At 37.1% G+C, this 19,791-nt stretch overlaps 1 protein-coding gene and 1 long non-coding RNA gene across 3 annotated transcripts in view; one reads left to right on the forward strand and one right to left on the reverse strand.

The window, feature by feature from the left end:
* LOC138810036 (uncharacterized) overlaps window positions 1–9,851 on the reverse strand; it is a 28,676-nt gene extending 18,825 nt beyond the window's left edge. For both annotated transcript variants that reach the window (XR_011367000.1, XR_011366999.1), the window contains exons 1-2: window positions 9,768–9,851; window positions 2,087–2,157 (exon numbers count right to left, since the gene is read on the reverse strand). This is a non-coding gene — a long non-coding RNA (uncharacterized lncRNA). The remainder of the gene's footprint in view (window positions 1–2,086; window positions 2,158–9,767) is intronic.
* Window positions 9,852–13,725: 3,874 nt separating this feature from the next.
* The window catches only part of Cpvl (carboxypeptidase vitellogenic like), a 116,872-nt gene continuing 110,806 nt past the window's right edge, over window positions 13,726–19,791 (forward strand). The window contains exon 1 of the mRNA XM_069997229.1: window positions 13,726–13,900. Coding sequence (XP_069853330.1) covers window positions 13,726–13,900 — 175 coding nt within the window. The remainder of the gene's footprint in view (window positions 13,901–19,791) is intronic.

Consider the following 19,791-nt stretch of genomic DNA (forward strand, 5'->3'; position numbering starts at 1 on the left):
CTGCCATCCTGCTGCTGCTTCTATTTCCCCCAGCTATTATATTTGCTTATTAACAAGTACCGGTAGATCTTCATTCAAACTGCAGCTGACCATTTCTCATCCTCTCCACAGCTACCCCTGGCTCTCTCAGTATTCTTTCTCCATCCCTGAAATCATTACCTCCCCTTCCAATTGGTGTCTTACTTCCATTCTTATTCTCCTAAAGTCTGTCTGCTAGCTAGATAGCCACAATGATTATTTGACAATGTACATCAGAAAATATTATTGCTATGCTTAAAACTTCCTAATGGTGTCCCATTGTTAAACTATATTGACACTAATATAACTGTATGCTTGGCATTACTCAGCTCTCTCATTTCTTCATGTGCTACTCCATTCACTTTGCTCCCAGTGACTGACAAGCAAGCTTTGTGCACTGGAAAGCTTCTGAACTTTTCTCAAGAATGGTTCCGTTTAATTCACACACCAGAGAGTATCTCCTGACTGCTCATAGACTGAATGCTGTCTAGAGACTACACAGAAAAGTGCCTAGGGTACAGTGTTCCTCCAGCATTATATTTAAAGGAAATATATATCTATATATAATTATATATTCACATCTAGAGTATGTTACATTGGATTATAAAGATTACACTGGCTTTTTGGCTTGTGAAATACTAGGTTAAAACTTTTACTTTACCAGGACCATAGTAATTTATTTCTGTGGGGATATATAATATATCATATTTTCAGACTAAATATGGCTCACATAGCACATTTTGGGAAATTCTGTCATAGAAGTGTAGGGTACTCTTTAGATATTGATAGGGACTGTCTCAGTAGGGAAGAAAAGCATCCTTTCCTTACCCCATTGCAAAGTTTATGGCTGAGACCCCTATAAAAATGAGAAGATAAACAAGAGAAAAGTATACGAAATGTATAAAACTTAAGTTTTATATAAACATGGGAGACTTCAGGAAATGAAAACCAAGAAGACCATGTTTTTGTGGACAGTCATGCGGAAATACGATCAGAGGACCAAGGGCAATATCTAATTTAATAAACCAGGGGGAAATCAACAGTCCTGTTTAGATTTCTTTCCAGGCTTTCTGTGATATTCCTTCCATCTGCACATAGGCAAAACCCCTCTGAAACGAGGAACTTGTGGCCTGGTATCATGGAAGGCAGCCAGAGAAATCTTTAACATTTCTTATTAGCATACATTAGTTGTAGATGGGATTTCATAGTGACATTTCCACACAATATATTTGATCAAATTTACCCTTTCTTCCTTCTTCCTCATGTTCCCTTTTACAAACTGTCTCATCAAGTTTTCTTGCTCTGTTTTCATGCATGCAAATGAACTACTTCACCCATATTCACTATCATTCACCCTCTTCCTGGCACTTTCCATTCTTACTGGTACTTATCTCCCAATAGAACCCATTTTATTTTCCTGTCATTATTTCCATGAGTGCCTACAAATTATAAAAAATAGTTTCACTATAGTAGTTTGCATGTGTATATATTATAATTAGGTTAGATTAACTTCCTCTGTTGCTCTCTTTCCTGTTCCCTTAATCTCCTGTTGTTCAACAGCTTACAGTGAGATTCCTATGCTGTCAATATACATACACATAGTGTATTTTGATATTATTCATCTTCCATCATTCTTTTTTTCCTTTCATGCATTAAAAATTTTTTATTGTTATAAAGGTGATGTACAGAGGGATTACAGTTACATAAGTCAGATAAAGAATACATTTCTTTTTGAACAATGTAAACTCTTCCCTCGATCTCTCCAAGTTTTTCCATCCCTTCCTCACTCACAAATTGGATAGTTTATTTTCAACATAGTGTTCAGGGAGTATACCACCTATGTATTTATTTACCCTTTGATCTTCCATCAGTCTTTTTCCTGCTACCCTCTTTTCCTCATCCCCACCAAAGTTGTACAGTTCAATCACATTCCATGTCATTACAATAATTATATATAGTGTATATTTTATATATTTACATAATATATATTTAGTATATTATATATAAAATGTAACATTATATATAAAAATCTTTTAGGTCTGTATGCCACAAATCAACAAAAACATACCATATTTCCTTGCTTGTTTGTTTAGCTTGGCGTGTTTCCCTCATTCTGATGATCTCCATTCATCCTTTCCCCTGCAAATGAAATAGTTTCACTGTTATATAACTGATTGATATTCTGTAGTAATATATGCCATGTTTTTTAATCCAATTATCCATTGTTGAGCACCTCAGCTGATCTACTAGTTAGACTATTGTGAACAGTGCTGCAGTTAACATGGCTATGCACACCAATGGTTAGAATAACTGCACCATGTTTTTGGTTGTCAAATTTGAAATATAGGTACGATTTTATTTTTAAAATTAAAATTAGAATAAAATAGAAGAAAACTACAAAGATGAAAGTAAAAACCAACAAACATGAGTAAGCTGTTATGTCACTGTTATATTGATTTGCATTCCTTCAGATATATGCTCAGGAATAGCATGATGGGGTCATGAGGTAGATAGTTTTGGTTTTTTAGGAAACCTCTATCCTGATTTGCATAGTGTTTTCACTAGTTTACATTCCCCCTAACAGTACATGAAGATTCCTTCCTGTATTGGTTGTTTTTTGATGATTGCCATTTTGACTGGGTTGAGATGGAAGCTTAGTAGTTTTGATATTCATTTCCTATATGGCTAATGATGTTGAACATTTCTTCATTGTCTGTTAGCCATTTGTATTTCTTCTTCAGAGAACTGATCTTTGTCTGACCATTAATTAATTGGGTTGTTGAATCTATTATCTATTGTATAACTGGCAAAGATTTTCTCTCATTCTGTATGTTGTGTTAAGTGCAACTTCATTTGTCAATTTTTGCTCTAATTTTCTGAACATTTAGGGTCCTCTTAAGAAAATAATTACCTATCCCCAAATCTTCCAGAGCTTTCCTATAGTAGTTGAAAGGTTTGAGAGCTTATATTTGGAGATGTTTTTAATTATGGCAAGAAATGGGGATCTAGTTTCTATATCCTCTAAGTAGAAAATCACTTTTCCCAGCATCATTTACTAAAAAGCAAGTGTATGCTTTTAATTCCTTTGAGATTGCCATAACTGTGTGGTATTAGCTGTGGGTCTTCATGTCTGTTTTATGGCAGTAACATGGCATGTTTTGTACTATGGCTCATTGTTAAAAATTGTAATCTAGTCTTATGATACAAAGTTCCACTCTTCTTTTTTTTTTTTTGTCCAGGATTAGTTTTGCTATGAGTGGTCTTTTATGCTTCCATATGATTTTTGCATTGATTTTTCTATTTCCATGAAGAATAATATTGGAAGACTGATAGGCATTGTGTAGAACCTATAGATTACTTACAGAAGTATGAACATTTTCATATGAACATGGAAAGTCTGTCCATCTTTTTTTTTTTTTTTTTTTGGTCATGGGGCTTGAACTCTGTGCTTGGGCACTGTCCCTGAGCTCTTCAGCTCAAGGCTAGCACTCTACCACTTGAGCCACAGAGCCACTTCTGGTTTTCTGGTGGATAATTGGACATAGGAGGCTCATGGACTTTTCTGCCTGGACTGGCTTTGAACCGTGTCCTCAGATCTTAGCCTCCTGAGTAGCTAGGATTATAGGCGTGAGCCACCAGAGCCCGTCTAAGTCTGTCCATTTTCTTTCTTTTTTTTATTATTCTTTTTTTTGTGAAAATACTGTACAGAGGGGTTTCCCAATTTCTTTCTAAGCTTGCTATTTGTGTATTGCAAAGTAATTGATTTTTCATTGCTAATATATTCTATACATTGCTGAAAGTGCTTATCAATTCTAGAAATTTTTTGGGGGGGAGGGGCTCTGGTCGTGGGGCCTGAACTCTGGGCCTGGGCACCGTCCCTCAGCTCTTCGGTTCAAGGGTAGCGCTCTACCACTTGAGCCACAGCACTACTTCCGGCTTTTTTCTTTTTGCTTATGTGGTGCTGAGGAATCAAACCCAGGGCCTCATGCATGCAAGGCAAGTACTCTACCACTGAGCCACCTTCCCAGCCCCCAGATCTAGAAATTTTGATAGTCTCTTTAGTCTTTATGTATAGGATCAAATGATCTGTGAATAGCAGTAATTTGCCTTTTTCCTTCCCTATTTAAATACCTTTATTTCTTTCTTTATCCTTATTGCTCTACCTTATCCAACATGGAATCAGTGTGTATGGACACCCTTGTCTGATTCTTAATTTTAGAGGAAATGATTTGGTTTTCTTCCTTTAGTATGATGTTGGCTATAGGATTGTCATATTTAGCCTTAATTATATTGAAATACTTTTCTTTAAGTCTTAATATCTTCAGGGTTTCTTTTTAAAAAGGATATTGAATTCTGTTTCTGAATCAGTTGAGATGATCATATGATTTTTGTCTTTGGTACGGGTTGTGTTGTCTTATATTTATTAATTTACATATGTTGAGCCATTCTTAAAACCCTGGATTGAAATTAACTTGATTGTGCTATATGGTTTTTTGGGGTGGAGGGGACAACCTTGTGGCTTGAACTGAGGGTCTCGGCCCTGTTCCTGAGCATTTTTTTCCTCTCAAGACTACTGCTCTAACACTTGAGCCAAAGCTTTACTTCTGGCTTGTTGGTGGTTATTGAAGGTAAAAGTCTCAGGAACTTCCTGGCTGGTTTTGCCTCACACCAAGATCCTCAGATCTCAGCCACCTCATTAGCTAGGATGATGGGAGTGAGCCATTTGCTCCTGGCTTGTATAATCTTTTAAATGTGTTTCTGAATTTAGCTTGCAAGAGAGTCACTAAGTGTGTGTGTGTTTGTGTGTGTGTGTGTGTGTGTGTGTGTGTGTGTGTGTGTGTGTGTGTGTCCCTCTCTGGTTTGGGGGTGAGGGTGAGTATAATACTGACTTCAAGAATTAGGGTGGTTGTTCTTTCCCATTTCATGGCAAAAGAGGAGTACTGGTGTTATTCCATAAATGACTAATAAAATTCAGCTATGAATCCATCACATCTTGATAAGTTTTCCTTTGTTGGGAGATGATTATTGCCTTAATTGCTTTATAAATCTACTTAAGTATTTTGTATCGTCTTTGCCTTCTTCATTTTTTTTGTCAGATTGGCTAGGCATTTGTGAATCTTATTCATCTTTTCAAAGAACCAAATTTTTGTTTCGTTGTTTCTTCATATAGTTTCTTTTAGTCTCCATTTCATTCATTTTTGCCTTAATCTTTATTATTTCTTCCTATCTGCTAATTTGGGGTTTGGCTTATTCTTATTTTTCTAGGAGTTTGAGGAGTGCATCATTATGCTATTTATTTGAGATCTTTCTGTGTTTTTCTTTTATGTAGATGTGCATAGCTCTATATTTTTTCATTGTATCTTTGCTAATATTCCAAAAGTTCTAGTAGTTTGTGTTTTCACTCTCATTAGAATCTAGGGCCATTAAAAAATTTCCTCCTTTTTCAGTGACCCAGCTTAGCCATTCAGCAAGATGTTGATCAGTCTCAGTGTGTTTGAATGTTTTCTTCAGTTCCTTTTGCTGTTGAGTTATGGTCTGAAATTTGCATATATTTTCTAAGATTTTCTTTATAATGCAAAATATATTCTATTTGGGAAAAAATCTATGGGCTACTGAGAAGAATGTATATTGTTCTATGAATGGGTGAAATATCCATAGATGTCCATGTGATCAATAGTCTCATACATTTCTTTGTTGATTTTATCTGAATGATCTAGCTATTAGTAAGAGTAGCATATTGTTCTATTAGTACTTGTTAGTCTAGAAGTGTTTGTTTGATGAAACTGGGTATGTCAATATTCAGGGCACATATTAATTACTTTTATCTACACTGATCAATTGTTCCCTTGATTAATATAAAGTGCTGTTCTTTGTCTATTCAAGTCAGACAATTTTTTTTCATGTTGGTCATGGGACTTGAACTCTGGGCCTGGGCACTGTCCCTGAGCTTTTCAGCTCAAGGTGAGTGCTCTATCACTTGAGCTGCAGCACCACTTCTGGTTTTCTGATGGTTTATTGGAGATAAGAGTCTCATGGACTTTTTCCTGCCTCGGCTGGCTTTGAACGGCGATCCTCAGATCTCAGCCTTTGAGTAGCTGGTATTACAGGCATGAGTCACTGGCACCTGACTCAGACAATTCTTTTATGGCCAAATCCCAGGAAAGGAAGGGCAGAGCTATCCGAGAGACTCTCCTGCTTCAGTGTTCATTTCTTTATAGTGTTCTATAATAAGTGTTAATATTAGGATTCATTTTCTGAGCCTCAACACTGCTATTCTTTGTTCTGTCACTATCTGTGTTTATCTGGAAAGTAACTTATATTCTTCAAGGACTAATGTTTTATCTATGAAATAGGATTTTAGTATAATACCTTGTATAAATGTTTGAAATAAAAAGCATTTGCAATTAACATGTTCTTTGTACATGAAAAATATTTAATAATTGGTAGTAATTCCAATATCATTATCATGACAATGCTTTAGATCATTAACCTAATCTTTCTATATCAAAACTGTGATTAACATTTGGGGGCATGATGACTTTTATTTTTCCATTTCCTCTGTACACCTAGCCTAACGTTCACTGTGGAGTGAAATTTGAAGGATATAACGCTTAGTGTCAGTTTATATTTTTCCCCTTCCTAATTCTTCTCATCTTCTGTCTGCCACATAGCTCCTGCTCCTGTGAATACAAGGATACTGTGGCAGAGATAGTGACAGCTAATTCATTAGAGAGATTAGACGCCAGGTCTCCCGCCAGAGGTACAGCCTGTGGAAAGGAGATAGGTAATCAGTGTCAGGGCCCCTTCAGCCAAAGTTTGCCCTTCACCTGTGTGTCATTTATCTGTCTTCCCTGGGAAAAGCCTCAAAGATCAATTTTAGAAATTAAAATGATATCTTAAGAAAGATGAACAGTAGAACCCTTCATAAAAATTTCCTTTGACCCGTTCAGTTGCACGGAAATCCTTTAGAGCAAAATAGCTAGATTGGGGATTTGGGTTGGTATTTAATTTAGGTTCGTACAATAGCCCTTTATTACAGAATTCAAATGATTTGGATATGCTTGAATAATTTTTGAGAGGCGAATGAATGCTTTTTAAATAGCAGAACCACTTTCTTGTATCTTCTCTTAATAGATTTCATAGAAATATCTGTTACTAGTTGGCTTGTTTTATTTTAATTTTTAAAATATTTTTTATCATGTTGGTGTTTAAAGGCAGCTAAGTCTATCAGGGAAGAACATATCACTTTTTAATTTTTTAGTATTATAATAGTAATATACGGAGGGGTAACAGTTACATAAGTCAGGTAAAGTATACATTTCTTTGTGGACAATGTCACCCCTCTCTTGCTCTCTCCCAGAAGAACAAATTACTTTTAATTGCAGCTATCCTATCCATAACATAAAACACTTTTTATAGAAATGGGAAGAAATTTATATGAGAGCAAAGTACACAGTCAAGGGGTGAATATGTGTTTTCTTTTTCAGTTTTGGGGTTTGAACTCATCTTCATGCTTGATAGGCAGGTCCTTTGTCACTTGAATTACATCTCCAAACTTTTATGTTCTGGTTAGTTATGAGATAGTGTCTCACGTGACCTCTAGACTGGCCTGAACTAGAATCCTCCTCTTTATGTTTGCCATCACAAATGGGGCAACAAAGATATTCCACTGTGAGATGCGATCACATGAATTTTTTGCCCAGGCTGGCCTTGAACTACACTACTCCTGATTTCTGCTCCCACAAATATCTGTGAGCTTGAGAGAGTTGCATACATAAAACATTATTTCTTAGGCTGGAATCCCATAGTCCAAATTGGAGAAGTGGGAGGAGAAAATGGATCAACAGGCTGTTTTACAAGTCTGTTCTTTGCTGCTTTGCTGTAATTCTGATAGAACCCAGGGGTTCTAAAGGTGTCTCAGATCTCTTTCCTTGAGGCCTTTGAATCTGGGAATGTTGCTGTTGTTTCCATGCACACACAGAACAGCAGGAAAGTAGTTTCCTTTGTGCTGGTTATTTCAAGTGGGACTGGAGTGTAGTAGTTCATTTTACTAATAATAAACATGAGGAAAATATGTGTTTATTGAGTGTTTAGCAACTGGCTCTTGTGGAGGGGGCACTAGTTTGTGATGTTTACTAATTGTTATGGTATAAAAATACTGCTGTCATGTCAAGCTATCAATGCCACTACTGAACAGAGAGCAAATTATGTAGTCTGTCCACCTGACAGCATAAAAGCATTCATAGGTTATAGTAAAATGCAGTAAAATAACTACATAAAAATAGGTCTTGTGTATTTAAAATCTCTATTTTGAACTATACCTCATTCCATTATGTTTTTATAGTTTATTTATTTATTTATTTATTTATTGTCAATCATGGGGCTTGAAATCTGGGCCTGGGCACTATCCCTCAGCTCTTCAGTTCAAGGCAAACACTCTACTACTTGAGCCACAGGGCTACTTCTGGTTTTCTGGTGGTTTAGTAGAGATAAGAGTCTCATGGACTTTGCTGCCCTGGCTGGCTTTGAACTATAATCCTCTGATCTCAGCCTCCTGAGTAGCTAGGATTATAGGCATGAGCCACCAGGACCCGGCCTGACTTTCTTAATTTTATAATAGAATTTTATTTTCATTATATTAAGATGTTGCACAGAGGAGTTACCATTTCATAAGTCAATACATGAATACATTTCTTTACTGGACAATGCCACCTTTTCCTTTGCTTTCCCACAGTTTGTCCATCTATAGTTAATTTTTAGAGTTGGACAACCAACCCTAAAAGTTCCTGAAAACAACATACCAGATGAAATCCAGAGCATTTTTCCTATGGTACACTGCTGAGTTATAGTTGGCAAACTGGCATTAATAGTTCTGAATTTTCCTAGGAAAATTTACTCTTTAATCTTTGTTTTGTTTTGTTTTGCTTTTGGGTCCGGTTGTGGGGCCTGAACTCTGGGCCTGGGCGCTGTCCCTTAACTCTTCAGCTCAAGGCTAGTGCTCTACCACTTGAGCCACAGTGCCACTTCCAGCTTTTTTTCTTTTTGCTTATGTAGTGCTGAGGAATCGAACCCAGAGCCTCATGCATTGCAAGTCAAGCTCATCTTTTAGCTATCATTTAAAAAAATTATTGTATTTTCCAGCAATCCCAGGTTCCTATTATCCGTTGAAAATACAAGTGTGAGAGCCTGGATACCAATGACTCATGCCTGTAAGCTTAGCTACTCAGGCAGCTGAGATCTAAGGATCACAGCTTGAAGCCAGCTGAGAAGAAAAGTTGGTTAGACTCTTATCTCCAATTAACCACAAAAAAGTTGCAAGTGGAGCTATGGCTCAACTGGTAGAGCACCAGCCTTGAGTAAAATAGCTAAAAGACAGTGCTCAGGGCTTGAGTTTCAGTTCTAGTACTAATGAACACATGTACCCCTCCCCCACACACACATGAGACTATAACAATGAGAACATAGACAAGGGAAAGCAGATTAGATTTAGAACAAACCTTGGCCTTCAATTTTGGTCTTACTGCTCAACAACAGAATGATTTTCACATTGTAATCAATGACATCCTGGGGTTTCGTTTTCCAACATGTCAGAAGTAATTAGACCACATAGGTCTAGAATAGTATGATACATTACTTAGTCCATCAATCCAGTAACTATTTGCTTAGTGCCAATTATATACATACCAGTTAGAGACTCACTAGAAATAAATACAAATATAATAACAGTCATTAATATAATATCATCTCACCTTGATGCAGAGCCTTCTAACTTACCAAAGAAACATTTTACCTCAGACCTGTGAGGTTCTGTAACTTTAGAAGACCAAGATGCCTCTCAACAGAATGTTGTAGACAGAATAACCTGTTCTAGAAGAACTAAAAGAACCTTATCCTAGGAAACGCAAGAGGTCATGACCAGGTAGAAATAAGAAATAAGGAACAAGCACTTTTTTTCCCCCTGTCATGTCTATCAGTTGCTTTGCTTTGTTTTAAGAAAGAAGCCAAAAAAATCAGAAAAAATCTCATTATAAGATTATTGTAGGAAACTAAGAATGTGTAAGAAGTGTAAAATAAGAAGAAAATATATCAAATCAAGTGTTCTGTTTTTCTTATCTCATTATCATGTGTTTCAAACTATCCTTAGTAGTAATTTCCTTTGCTATTTATAATTCTATATGTATTATACAGTAATTTTACTTACTCTATGTCCTATTGTTGGGTGTTTAAAATGATAGTTTTAATTACTATACACTGGGTTAAATAGCTTGTTTAATATAGAGATTGTATGTTGCACATATGGTATTGTGCTATAGTTTTAGCAAGCAATGTATTCTAACCTGATTCTGCTAATACTGTTTGAATACACCTAGGCTACATTCTTATTCTAAACACTTATTAAGAGAAAGTTGTTGCTTTTTTCTTCCCTGATTACTTCAATATGATATATTTGAACTGGAAGTAGAACTAATGCTCTCATATTATTTGAAGTAGAAATGATAAAGTGGATGGTTAACAGATTTTAATTTTTCACTTTCTCTGGGAGATAACCTTTGTCTAGTAAAAGTTTATTAGTTTATAATATCTATTGAGTATGGGGTTTATTAGTATATAAAGTGCCCAATAAATGTTTAATAAATAAGAAGATTCAATCTAATTTTAGGATAAACAAAAGCATTTGAGAAGGTTGTTTTATAAACCTACACCTCCATTTGTGGTAATGGCTTGGGTTTCTATTACCATAGATGACAGCTGAGCAGAGGTGAGGAGTTCCCACTGTTCAATGATGTCTGTGAAGTATGTTAGTATTTGAATTCACCTACATGGGGAACCATGACTTAAATAGTTATTTGATTAAATGCTAATGAGATCTGCTAAATTGACCAAACTCTTACTTTTATGTACTAGACATGTCAATTAAAGTAAGACCAGTTTCACATCTTTCCTTAACAACATTGTGTTGACCTCTGCTTACTAGGGAAGTGTTGTGACTTCAGTAGTTATTTAAATATTGATGGCTCCATTAAAGAGGCTGGAGGTTTGCTGCTGGAAGATTGAAAAATTAGATGGCAGAATTGGTTTCTTGTTTCTGCCCCTAAGGGAGAAAATAACCCCAAACCCTCTTACTGGAAGTGCTTCTTCCATTATTTTTTTAAAGAGCACATTTTGATTGTTATGAACCAGAGCAGAACTGTTGATTTCAGACATTCTTTTATAGTAGTTATACTACTAAAACATCAGTGTATATAACAAGTTCACATAATTAATTTTTCTCGACAGTACCATGATGACCATTACCCTTGGACTTCTTGGGGTCTTAACTTCAGCTTCTAAATTCATTTTGTTCTTTATTATACTCAATAATAATATGCAAGGAAAACCCCATGTTTTAGCTTTATACTGTATTTGGACAGGCTTGTTTATATTAACTGTGAAGAAATTCTATTAAATTAACCCAGAGAGACAAGGGTCATATATTCAATCAATTATGATTATATTCTTTTTCCTTGATGGAGAAATGTGGCTGAAAAGCTATCTAAATTTGCTACAACCAATATTGTCATATTATTGCAAATTGGATTATGTTCAACATGTGGCTAATAGATTTTTTTACACATTTTACACTTGAAAGATGTTCTAGTAGCTTGGCATTTTAAAGCATGGGAAATCAAAAGAGCATTGTATTTGCATAATGGTGTATTTTTTCTTGCATCTAGCTATCTGAGCAAATGGTGCATTTAGCCATTTAATGTGTCTTGTTTAGAATTTAAAACTCAGAACTTAGATCATGCTTAAGTCAAAGTGGCACTGAGTAGTGGGATGGCTGCTGTAACTACTACCAAGTGCTCAGCAGGGCTGGGATGAGGGTGAGGTGTGGGGAGGGGGACCTCAAGAGGATCATTTAAAAGAATGACAGAAAACCTCGGTATCAAGGTAAATAGTGTTTTCATTCAGTATTTGATAAAGGTCTATACAGAGCAAAAACAAATTTATGATTAGTAAGAAAAGTCAGAAATGTCACTGGGATTTCACTGGCCCTAACAGAGGACAATTCCTATTTTTTTACTTTCATGTTCCTGAATGGGGCAATCCTTTGAATCACAGTTTCCTTACCTAAAATTGACGATAATCAACCATGCTTTCTTGGTGGTGTTTTAGAAGATTTAAATAATCTAGATACACACACAGGAAATACCATTTTAAATACCATTTTTGCATCTTTGTATTGTTTAGGTTACTCACTTTGTGATTGTAAGCCACTATGATGATTAGCTTGATGAATAATCTAGGCATATATCAGATTGCAAGATAACTGGAAAACTGCTACTACTAAATGTTATGACTTAGTATCTTGAATTTACTTACCAGATAGCAGTAAATGCGAAGGGATTTGAAAATACTTGTGGGATTCCCCCACTTTCTTCTTTTTCTTGTGTCCTTATTTTCTGTTTTAGAAAAGTAATAAACAACCCACAATGCTTAATCATTCAAATTTGTTTTGACAGTTTAATAACAAGGAACCTAGTACTGAAATATGATTGTTTTGCCACAGATTTCATTGTTAGATTGTAGGTTTTAGTGATTTGTAAGAGATGAAAGGGATAACCAGACATCAAATCCATTGCTCTGTGTGTGTGTGTGTGTGTGTGTGTGTGTGTGTGTGTGTGTGTATGTGTGTGTGTGTGTGTGTGTGTGTGTGTGTGTATGTGTGTGTGCCAGTCCCAGGGCTTGAACTCAGAGCTTTAGTGCTGCCCCTTAGCATTTTTGCTCAATGCTGATGCTCTGGCATTTGAGCCTCAGCCCCACCTCCAGCTTTTTGCTGGTTAATGGGAGATAAAAGTTTGCAGGACTTTCCTGCCCAGGCTGGCTTTGGGTAGCCAGGATTATAGGTATGAGCCATTGGCATTCACCTTTATCACTTATTTTAAAATTCCCTGAGAAGTGCTCATGGACACTAGACATCTCACATTTGCTCAAGCTGGCCCATGGGTGCACCATGACCCTTTGCGCATTTCTGCAATTTGTCTGTGTTCCACCCACCATTTATTTAATTTTCTTGGTAAGGCCTTCCTGCAACATCTTACTGAATGTGCTCTCAATCCCTTGCCTTGGTTTCCTGTAATGGCAGGATGGTTTCTACCACTTATTGGTGATCAATTAATAGAGGGGTTTTTGTTGTTGTTTTGCAATCTAATTGTCCATCAAATTTGCTTTCCAGATGACATTTTAAAAATATAAATTATTGGGGCTGGGAAGGTGGCTCAGTGGTAGAGCACTTGCCTTGCATGCCTGAGGCCCTGGGTTCGATTCCTCAGCACCACATAAGCAAAAAGAAAAAAAGCCGGAAGTGGCGCTGTGGCTCAAGTGGTAGAGTGCTAGCCTTGACTGAAGAGCTGAGGAACAGCGCCCAGGCCCAGAGTTCAGGCCCCACTACTGGACCCCCCCCCCAAAAAATATATATATATATATAAATTATTGTCCAGTTTCATTGTAAATCCTTTGAAGAATTCCCTCTCTAGATTGCCAGGGTCAGGATGAGGAAGGGTCAGTTTTACATATTACAATTTAATGATAATGTTCAAGGGCCTGTATATACACAATTAAATGTTTTTGAGTGGATGCATGAATTTCTTGTGGGTAAAAGGGCTAGCAAATGCTTTTCTGATTCCCTTGTGGAATGTTGTTATTTTCCTCTTAGATCCAGAAGGCATGGTTGGTGTCATGTGGAAGGTGATTGTTTTGTTGCTCCTCTTGATGGTCATCCTTGGCGATGGTCTGTTTCGCTCCATGTACCGCAGTGCCCAGGTTTCTGTGCCTCCTATGGGAAATTCAGGAAGGCCGTTATATCTTACTCCTTATATTGAATCTGAGATGATCAAGGAAGGTGAGTTTAAGTCAGAAAATCATTGGTATGGTTTCTATATTTCTTTTTTAAAGCTCTTACCCCAAGGTATGCAAAATACATTTCACTACTTTTACTCAATTGTTTTATTCCAAATATTCATGATTTGGTATCATCTGTTGTCTGAGTTTTAAGCCAAAATGAGAAATAATAACAGTTGGATTATTTGCTTAGTTGCATTGCAGCAATTTCTTTCCTTCTTTTTAGTTTTATTTATTGATTTTTTTTTGAAACACTGGGATTTTAACTCAGGGTCTCTTGCTTGCTAGACAGCCTATCACTACTTAAGGAATGTCCTCAGTCCTTCACCTATTTTTCAAATAGGGTCTTGCTTTGTGCCTGGGCAGGTCTGGCCTTGATCCTCCTATTCACACGTCCTGAATAGTTAGAATGGTAGGCACGTACCAACATGCCCGGCTTTTTATTGGTTCAGATGAGGTTTCTTGAATTTCTTGCTTAGACTGGCCTTGAACCACTATACTCCCATTCTTAACCTCCCAAGTAGCTAGAGTTATAGGCATTAAATTACCACATTGAGCCAGAGTTGCGACATTTCTATTTATGAAATGAGTGAATGCCGGTCCCCCAGTACATTGGCAAGGCTACTACTAGCCTTGAAATGTAACTATACATTAAGCTTAGCATTCTGCATAAACTCATTTACACATCTCAACAGAAGGCAGTGTGCACATTTCACTCGTGTGAAAACAACATCACAAGAAAGCAAAATTACTTGACAGAGCTCACATAAACACCAGCCTGTGGACATTAGCTTTATGCTCTCACAGTGACCCATACCCACTCTATTGTACCCCTCACCTGCCAAGTACAGATATAGCTGAGACCTCAGGCTCCTTGTTGATAAGATGGAAATTTAACAGCTCACTCAACTTTCAGGAAAGTTATGAAAAGCCAGTGGGGTGGGGAAGAAAATGGCTTTATTTCTAAATTCTATGTTTTACTATTATAATTATTGTTACCAAAAAAGAAGTAGGTTTCATTTGGTGTAACCAGAGACAAAATTTATAATATGAATCTGCTCTTAATGTGTTGAGGTCAGTTACTTTAGTGACTTTAATTGACTTGATCTTTTCTTGGCAGGAAACTTAGTAGACCCCTGCACTGTATAATAAAATATTATTCAGATAGCCATTTTGAAAACTGTTCAGAAAGGAAAGCAGAGAGGTGGAGTGGTCACCAGAGGGAGCAGTGGGGTCAGGAAAGGGTCTTTAATGAGGACAGGAGAGCCAGGTGGCTCACACCTGTATTCCTAACTACATTGGAAGATGAGATCTGAGGGTCATGGTTCAAAGCCATCCCTGGCAGGAAAGTTCATAAGACTCTTACCACCAATTGACCAGTAAAATCCAGAAATGGAGGTGTGACTCAAGTGGTAGAGGACTGGCCTTAAGTTAAAAAAAATCCTAAGGGAGAGCATGAGGCTCTGAGTTCAAGCTCCAAGGCACCACAAAATTAAGTTTGCTGATAGAAATGATGGGTTAAGTGGTGTTGGTTAGAGGAACCAATGCTGGAAGTGTTGAATAGAGAAAATATAGAGGAGTGACATTTGCTCAAGAACAACGCCAGCCCTGTCCAGTAGTTTGTGCCTATGCAGCTAGTAGATTGGTAATGGGAAAGGGGCACCTGATAAAAGAATTCTGGAGAAATTATCATTTTAATGATAAAGAATAACTATACCTACATACTCCAGAATGAAGTTTAAAAGACAGCAAATGTTCACCCATTTCAAGTGTTCCCACAGCCAATAAGATGTCATCTATTTCTGTTTTCTTTAAAAGTCAAGGCATTTTTATACTTTAGGATTTTTTGTTCTGCTTATGTCTTTTTCTAAAACACACTAGCTGACATGCCATCTCTTTTCTAAAGGAAGGTAAATACTCTTTGATGATGTATTGAATGTATTCTAAAAAGGCTTTATTTTCCCTTGATGTAAAAAGCCATAAAAAGATGGTTGACAGCCTTAAACAAATCCAAAAGGGCAGCAAGTCAAAGTCAGCATGTGACCGAACTTACCACATTGGGCCATAAGCACCCATTTTCTGCTTCCTCATTAGGGTCTGACGAGCCACATTCTGCTCACTAACAATAATCACATCAAATCTTTAGTGAGAGCTAAAGAGAAATTAAAATACTCATTACAACCACGTCCTACTTATCTGCATAGGGGCAACCAAGATGTACATAGGTCATATGACTTCCCAAGGGGATGCAGGTAATAAAGCTAGCATTGCAGAGACTGGAGGACATGCAGCTTTCCCCCCTTCTTCTCTGTGCTTGCCTGCTATAATTTATTTTCATTTGTCTATGAAGCTATTGTTTTCTGAAGTGACCAGGTGCACATATGTGAAACAATGAAGGAATAAGGCAGGGCATAATAAAATGCTAAAGTACTCCATCCAAGCAGGAAGTTTTGAGAAGTAAACTGTCATTTGACATAACTCAAGGAGAAAATAATAATAATAATAATAATAATAATAGAGTATTAAAATCATAAATAATTAACATTTAGCAATTATATCCCTAATGCTTAGCACAAGTACCTGTATGTAATAGGCACATAATAATACTTATGACCAATATGGCTAACAAATATGAGTAAATCTGAGTTCTAACCATGTCCCAGGCATTGTGTTTTACAACCATTAGCTTATTTACTCCCCAGAGGAACTCTAATGAAGAATTTTCAGTTATTGTTCCCATTTTGTACACAAGAAAACTAAGGCATTCTCTTCCAGAGCTTTGCAACTACTAATTATCAGAGATAGAATCATAACCTATGCCTGCTAGCCCCAGAGCCTAGGCTGTGGACTGCTGTACTGTGTGACTAGCCACAGATAGGATGGTGCTGTGTGAGACTTGGGGAAATAGAGGAAGATCTGAGTGTGTACCAAATGAGGGAAACAGCTTAAGGGTGAATAACTACCGTGTGTCTGTGTCCTGCACCTGTTAGAACCAGGAATACTGGGAAATCTACCTGAGAGATTGTCTACATCCCTGCTCCTCATCTTTTCTTGCTTATGGACATCAATGGCTATGGACTAAGTAATATTGGAAAAAGATACCAGGAGGTGGTTTTGTCTTCTATCTTTCCATAGCATGCCCAGCACATCTTCATCTTATGAATGACAATGTTTAAGATATAAAACCTGTACCTATTGTCACTTTCTCATGTTCTGTTATACAGTCAAAATCTTTGGATGGAATTTTAAGTGACTGATCCAAAGCTGATACATCTGGGTATTCAGATGTGTCCCTGACAACATAATTAAGGATAATTTTATTCATTTGCTGTGGAAGTTCAGGAAGCGCTGGACAGATGGTCAGCTTGCTTCCTGCAATCCCTTTTGTTTATCGAGTTTGTCAAAACTCCAGAAACGTGAATCTTAATATCACAATAGAATATTTTTTTTGGAGATGAACAGTAGTTACCAAAACCACAAGGGAAATTTTTATTTTCTCCTTTCATTCCCAATTAGCTGGCTTAATTTTATGTAATTGTAATTACATGTTTACTTTCTCTGCAGCTAGAATAAATCCTTATTTTTCTGGAACAAAATGTAGGAGGCAAATTTTAAATGTTTACAAACAGTACATTTTCACAAACTTTAAAGAAAATTTTACAGTTAGCCCTTATGTATTATTGTTGTCTGGTGATATTTTGTACTATACTGTATTGGGGATAACAAATGTTTGTGAGTTTTTAATGTGCACCCAGATTAGCTGGTGCTAGCCTTTCTTTGGCCATACTCCAATCTTTTTTCGGAGGCGGGGGGTGGGGGGGGTCAGTCATGGGGCTTAAACTTGGGGCCTGAGTGCTGTTCCTGAGCTCTTTTGCTCAAGACTAGTGCTCTAACACTGCATCACAGCTCCACTTCCAGTTTTCTGGCAGTTAACTAGAGATGAGAGTCTCATGACTTTCCTACCCAGGCTGGCTTTGAACTGTGATCCTCAGATCTCAGGTTCCTGAATAGCTAGGATTATAGGCATGAGCCACCAGCTCCAATAATTTTGCAAGTGTTAAATCACAAAACACAGTTACCAACAGTAAATAACAAAGGGAGAAGTCAAATCACTTCTACGAAAACCTTTTCCTTTTCTTAAGCTGTTTTTTTTTTTTTTAATTTACATGGTGAGTCACAGTGTCAGAACGAGAAAAACACCTACATCTTGGAAATTTTCCACATTCCATTAATAGACCAGAAAGACATTCAAAATATATGAAAAGATTTTTTTCTCTTTTTATTTTTTTGTCGGTCGTGGGGCTTGAACTCTTGGCCTGGGCACTGTCCCTGCGCTCTTCAGCTCAAGGCTAGCCCTCTGCCACTTGAGCCACAAGCCACTTTCGGTTTTCTTAGTGGTTTAATAGAAATAAGAGTCTCACGGAGTTTCTTGCCCAGGCTGTCTTTGAACCGCAATCTTCAGATCTCAGCCTCCTGAGTAGCTAGGATTACAGGCATGAGCCACAGGCGCCTGGCTGTTTTTTGTTTGTTTGTTTGTTTATTGCTTTTGTTTTGTAACTTTTGATTATTTTACTGTGACTTGATGAATGGGAATTTCAAACCTTTCACTAAGTAGAACACTTTTTTCATGGACTACAGAAAAGATCTAAATTTCTTAAGAGATCTTTAAGGTCTTGTCTTCCCTAGGGGAATGTAAATCAAGCTAATGCACAGTCTATCTGACCTGCTCTAAGTTCATTCATTTTCTTTCCAGCCATCCTTTCATTAGCATTCATTCATTAAAAAGTGTTCTTTGCTGTGTAAAACAGCATGTATCCCAGGAGTTACACAGACAAATAAGAAATTCTCTGCTTGCCAGTAGCTCCCAATGGAGGAGAAAAGGGATCAAATGTGCCTAACTACCAGGTAACAGAGAAGCAACTTTGGCTTCCCAGAAGGGAGGGATGAGTAAGCATCTGACTCCATTTCTGGCAGGCCAGCAGAACCTGTGCTGTGCTGGTGTCTGAGACAGATTGATTCAATCATCTCTCACCCATATTCCATTCCCTCCAGCTCTTTCCTATTATATATTTTCTCTTTTTCTTATTATACTTTGACCTCTCTCATTTTTCTCTGTCTTCTTTCTTGAATTGCCTTTTGTCCATTTACCTTTCTCTGGTCCAAATCTCACCTATTTCCAACCCTCAGTTTTTGCTCATTTGCTCCTCTGATTTCCTCTCTCAGGGGTGGAGTGAGATGTGTCTGATGATCTTTTTATGAGTTGAAATTAAAAATAAAGAAGAAAGAAATAACAGTTGGTCAGAATAATGAGGGAATAAGAAAACACCAGCAAACATCACTTTTCCCCAGATTCCTCCTTTTCCTTTGTTCTAGAATTCTCTCTGTCTTTCCTTGGCTGTTTTCTTCTGTATGGGATCTTAATCCACTTTCTGCTGCTATACGTGATGGACAGAGTAATTTGCAAAGAATAAAAGCTTATTTCAGCTCACAGAATGGAGGGCTAGGAAGTTCAAGATTGAGAGCTGAATCTGGTGAGGTCCTTCTTGGTGGCGGTTACTATGCCGAGTACTGAGACAGCCTCGGGAATTACACTGAGACCAAAGTTCCTAGCTCAGGTCTTTCCTCCTTTTCTTGAAAAGCAACAGTCCCATTAAATGAGAGACCCACCTTTAGAATTTCATTTAATTACCTTCCCAGTACCCTACTTTAAAGTAGCATAATCAAATTATTAAGTTTACATTCTTTTGATTCACCACAATGGGGTTAAACGTCAATATGAAGTGGTTTTTTGTTTTTGATTTTGTTTTGTGCTGGTACTGGGGTTTGAACTCAAGGTCAGGTCTCTATTCCTTAGCTTTTTCTTACAAGGCTGGTGTCCTAATACTTGAGCAA

This window comes from Dipodomys merriami, unplaced genomic scaffold, assembly GCF_024711535.1.
Source record: "Dipodomys merriami isolate MVZ:Mamm:240054 unplaced genomic scaffold, mDipMer1.0.p SCAF_5, whole genome shotgun sequence".
In the NCBI taxonomy this organism is placed as follows: domain Eukaryota; kingdom Metazoa; phylum Chordata; class Mammalia; order Rodentia; family Heteromyidae; genus Dipodomys; species Dipodomys merriami.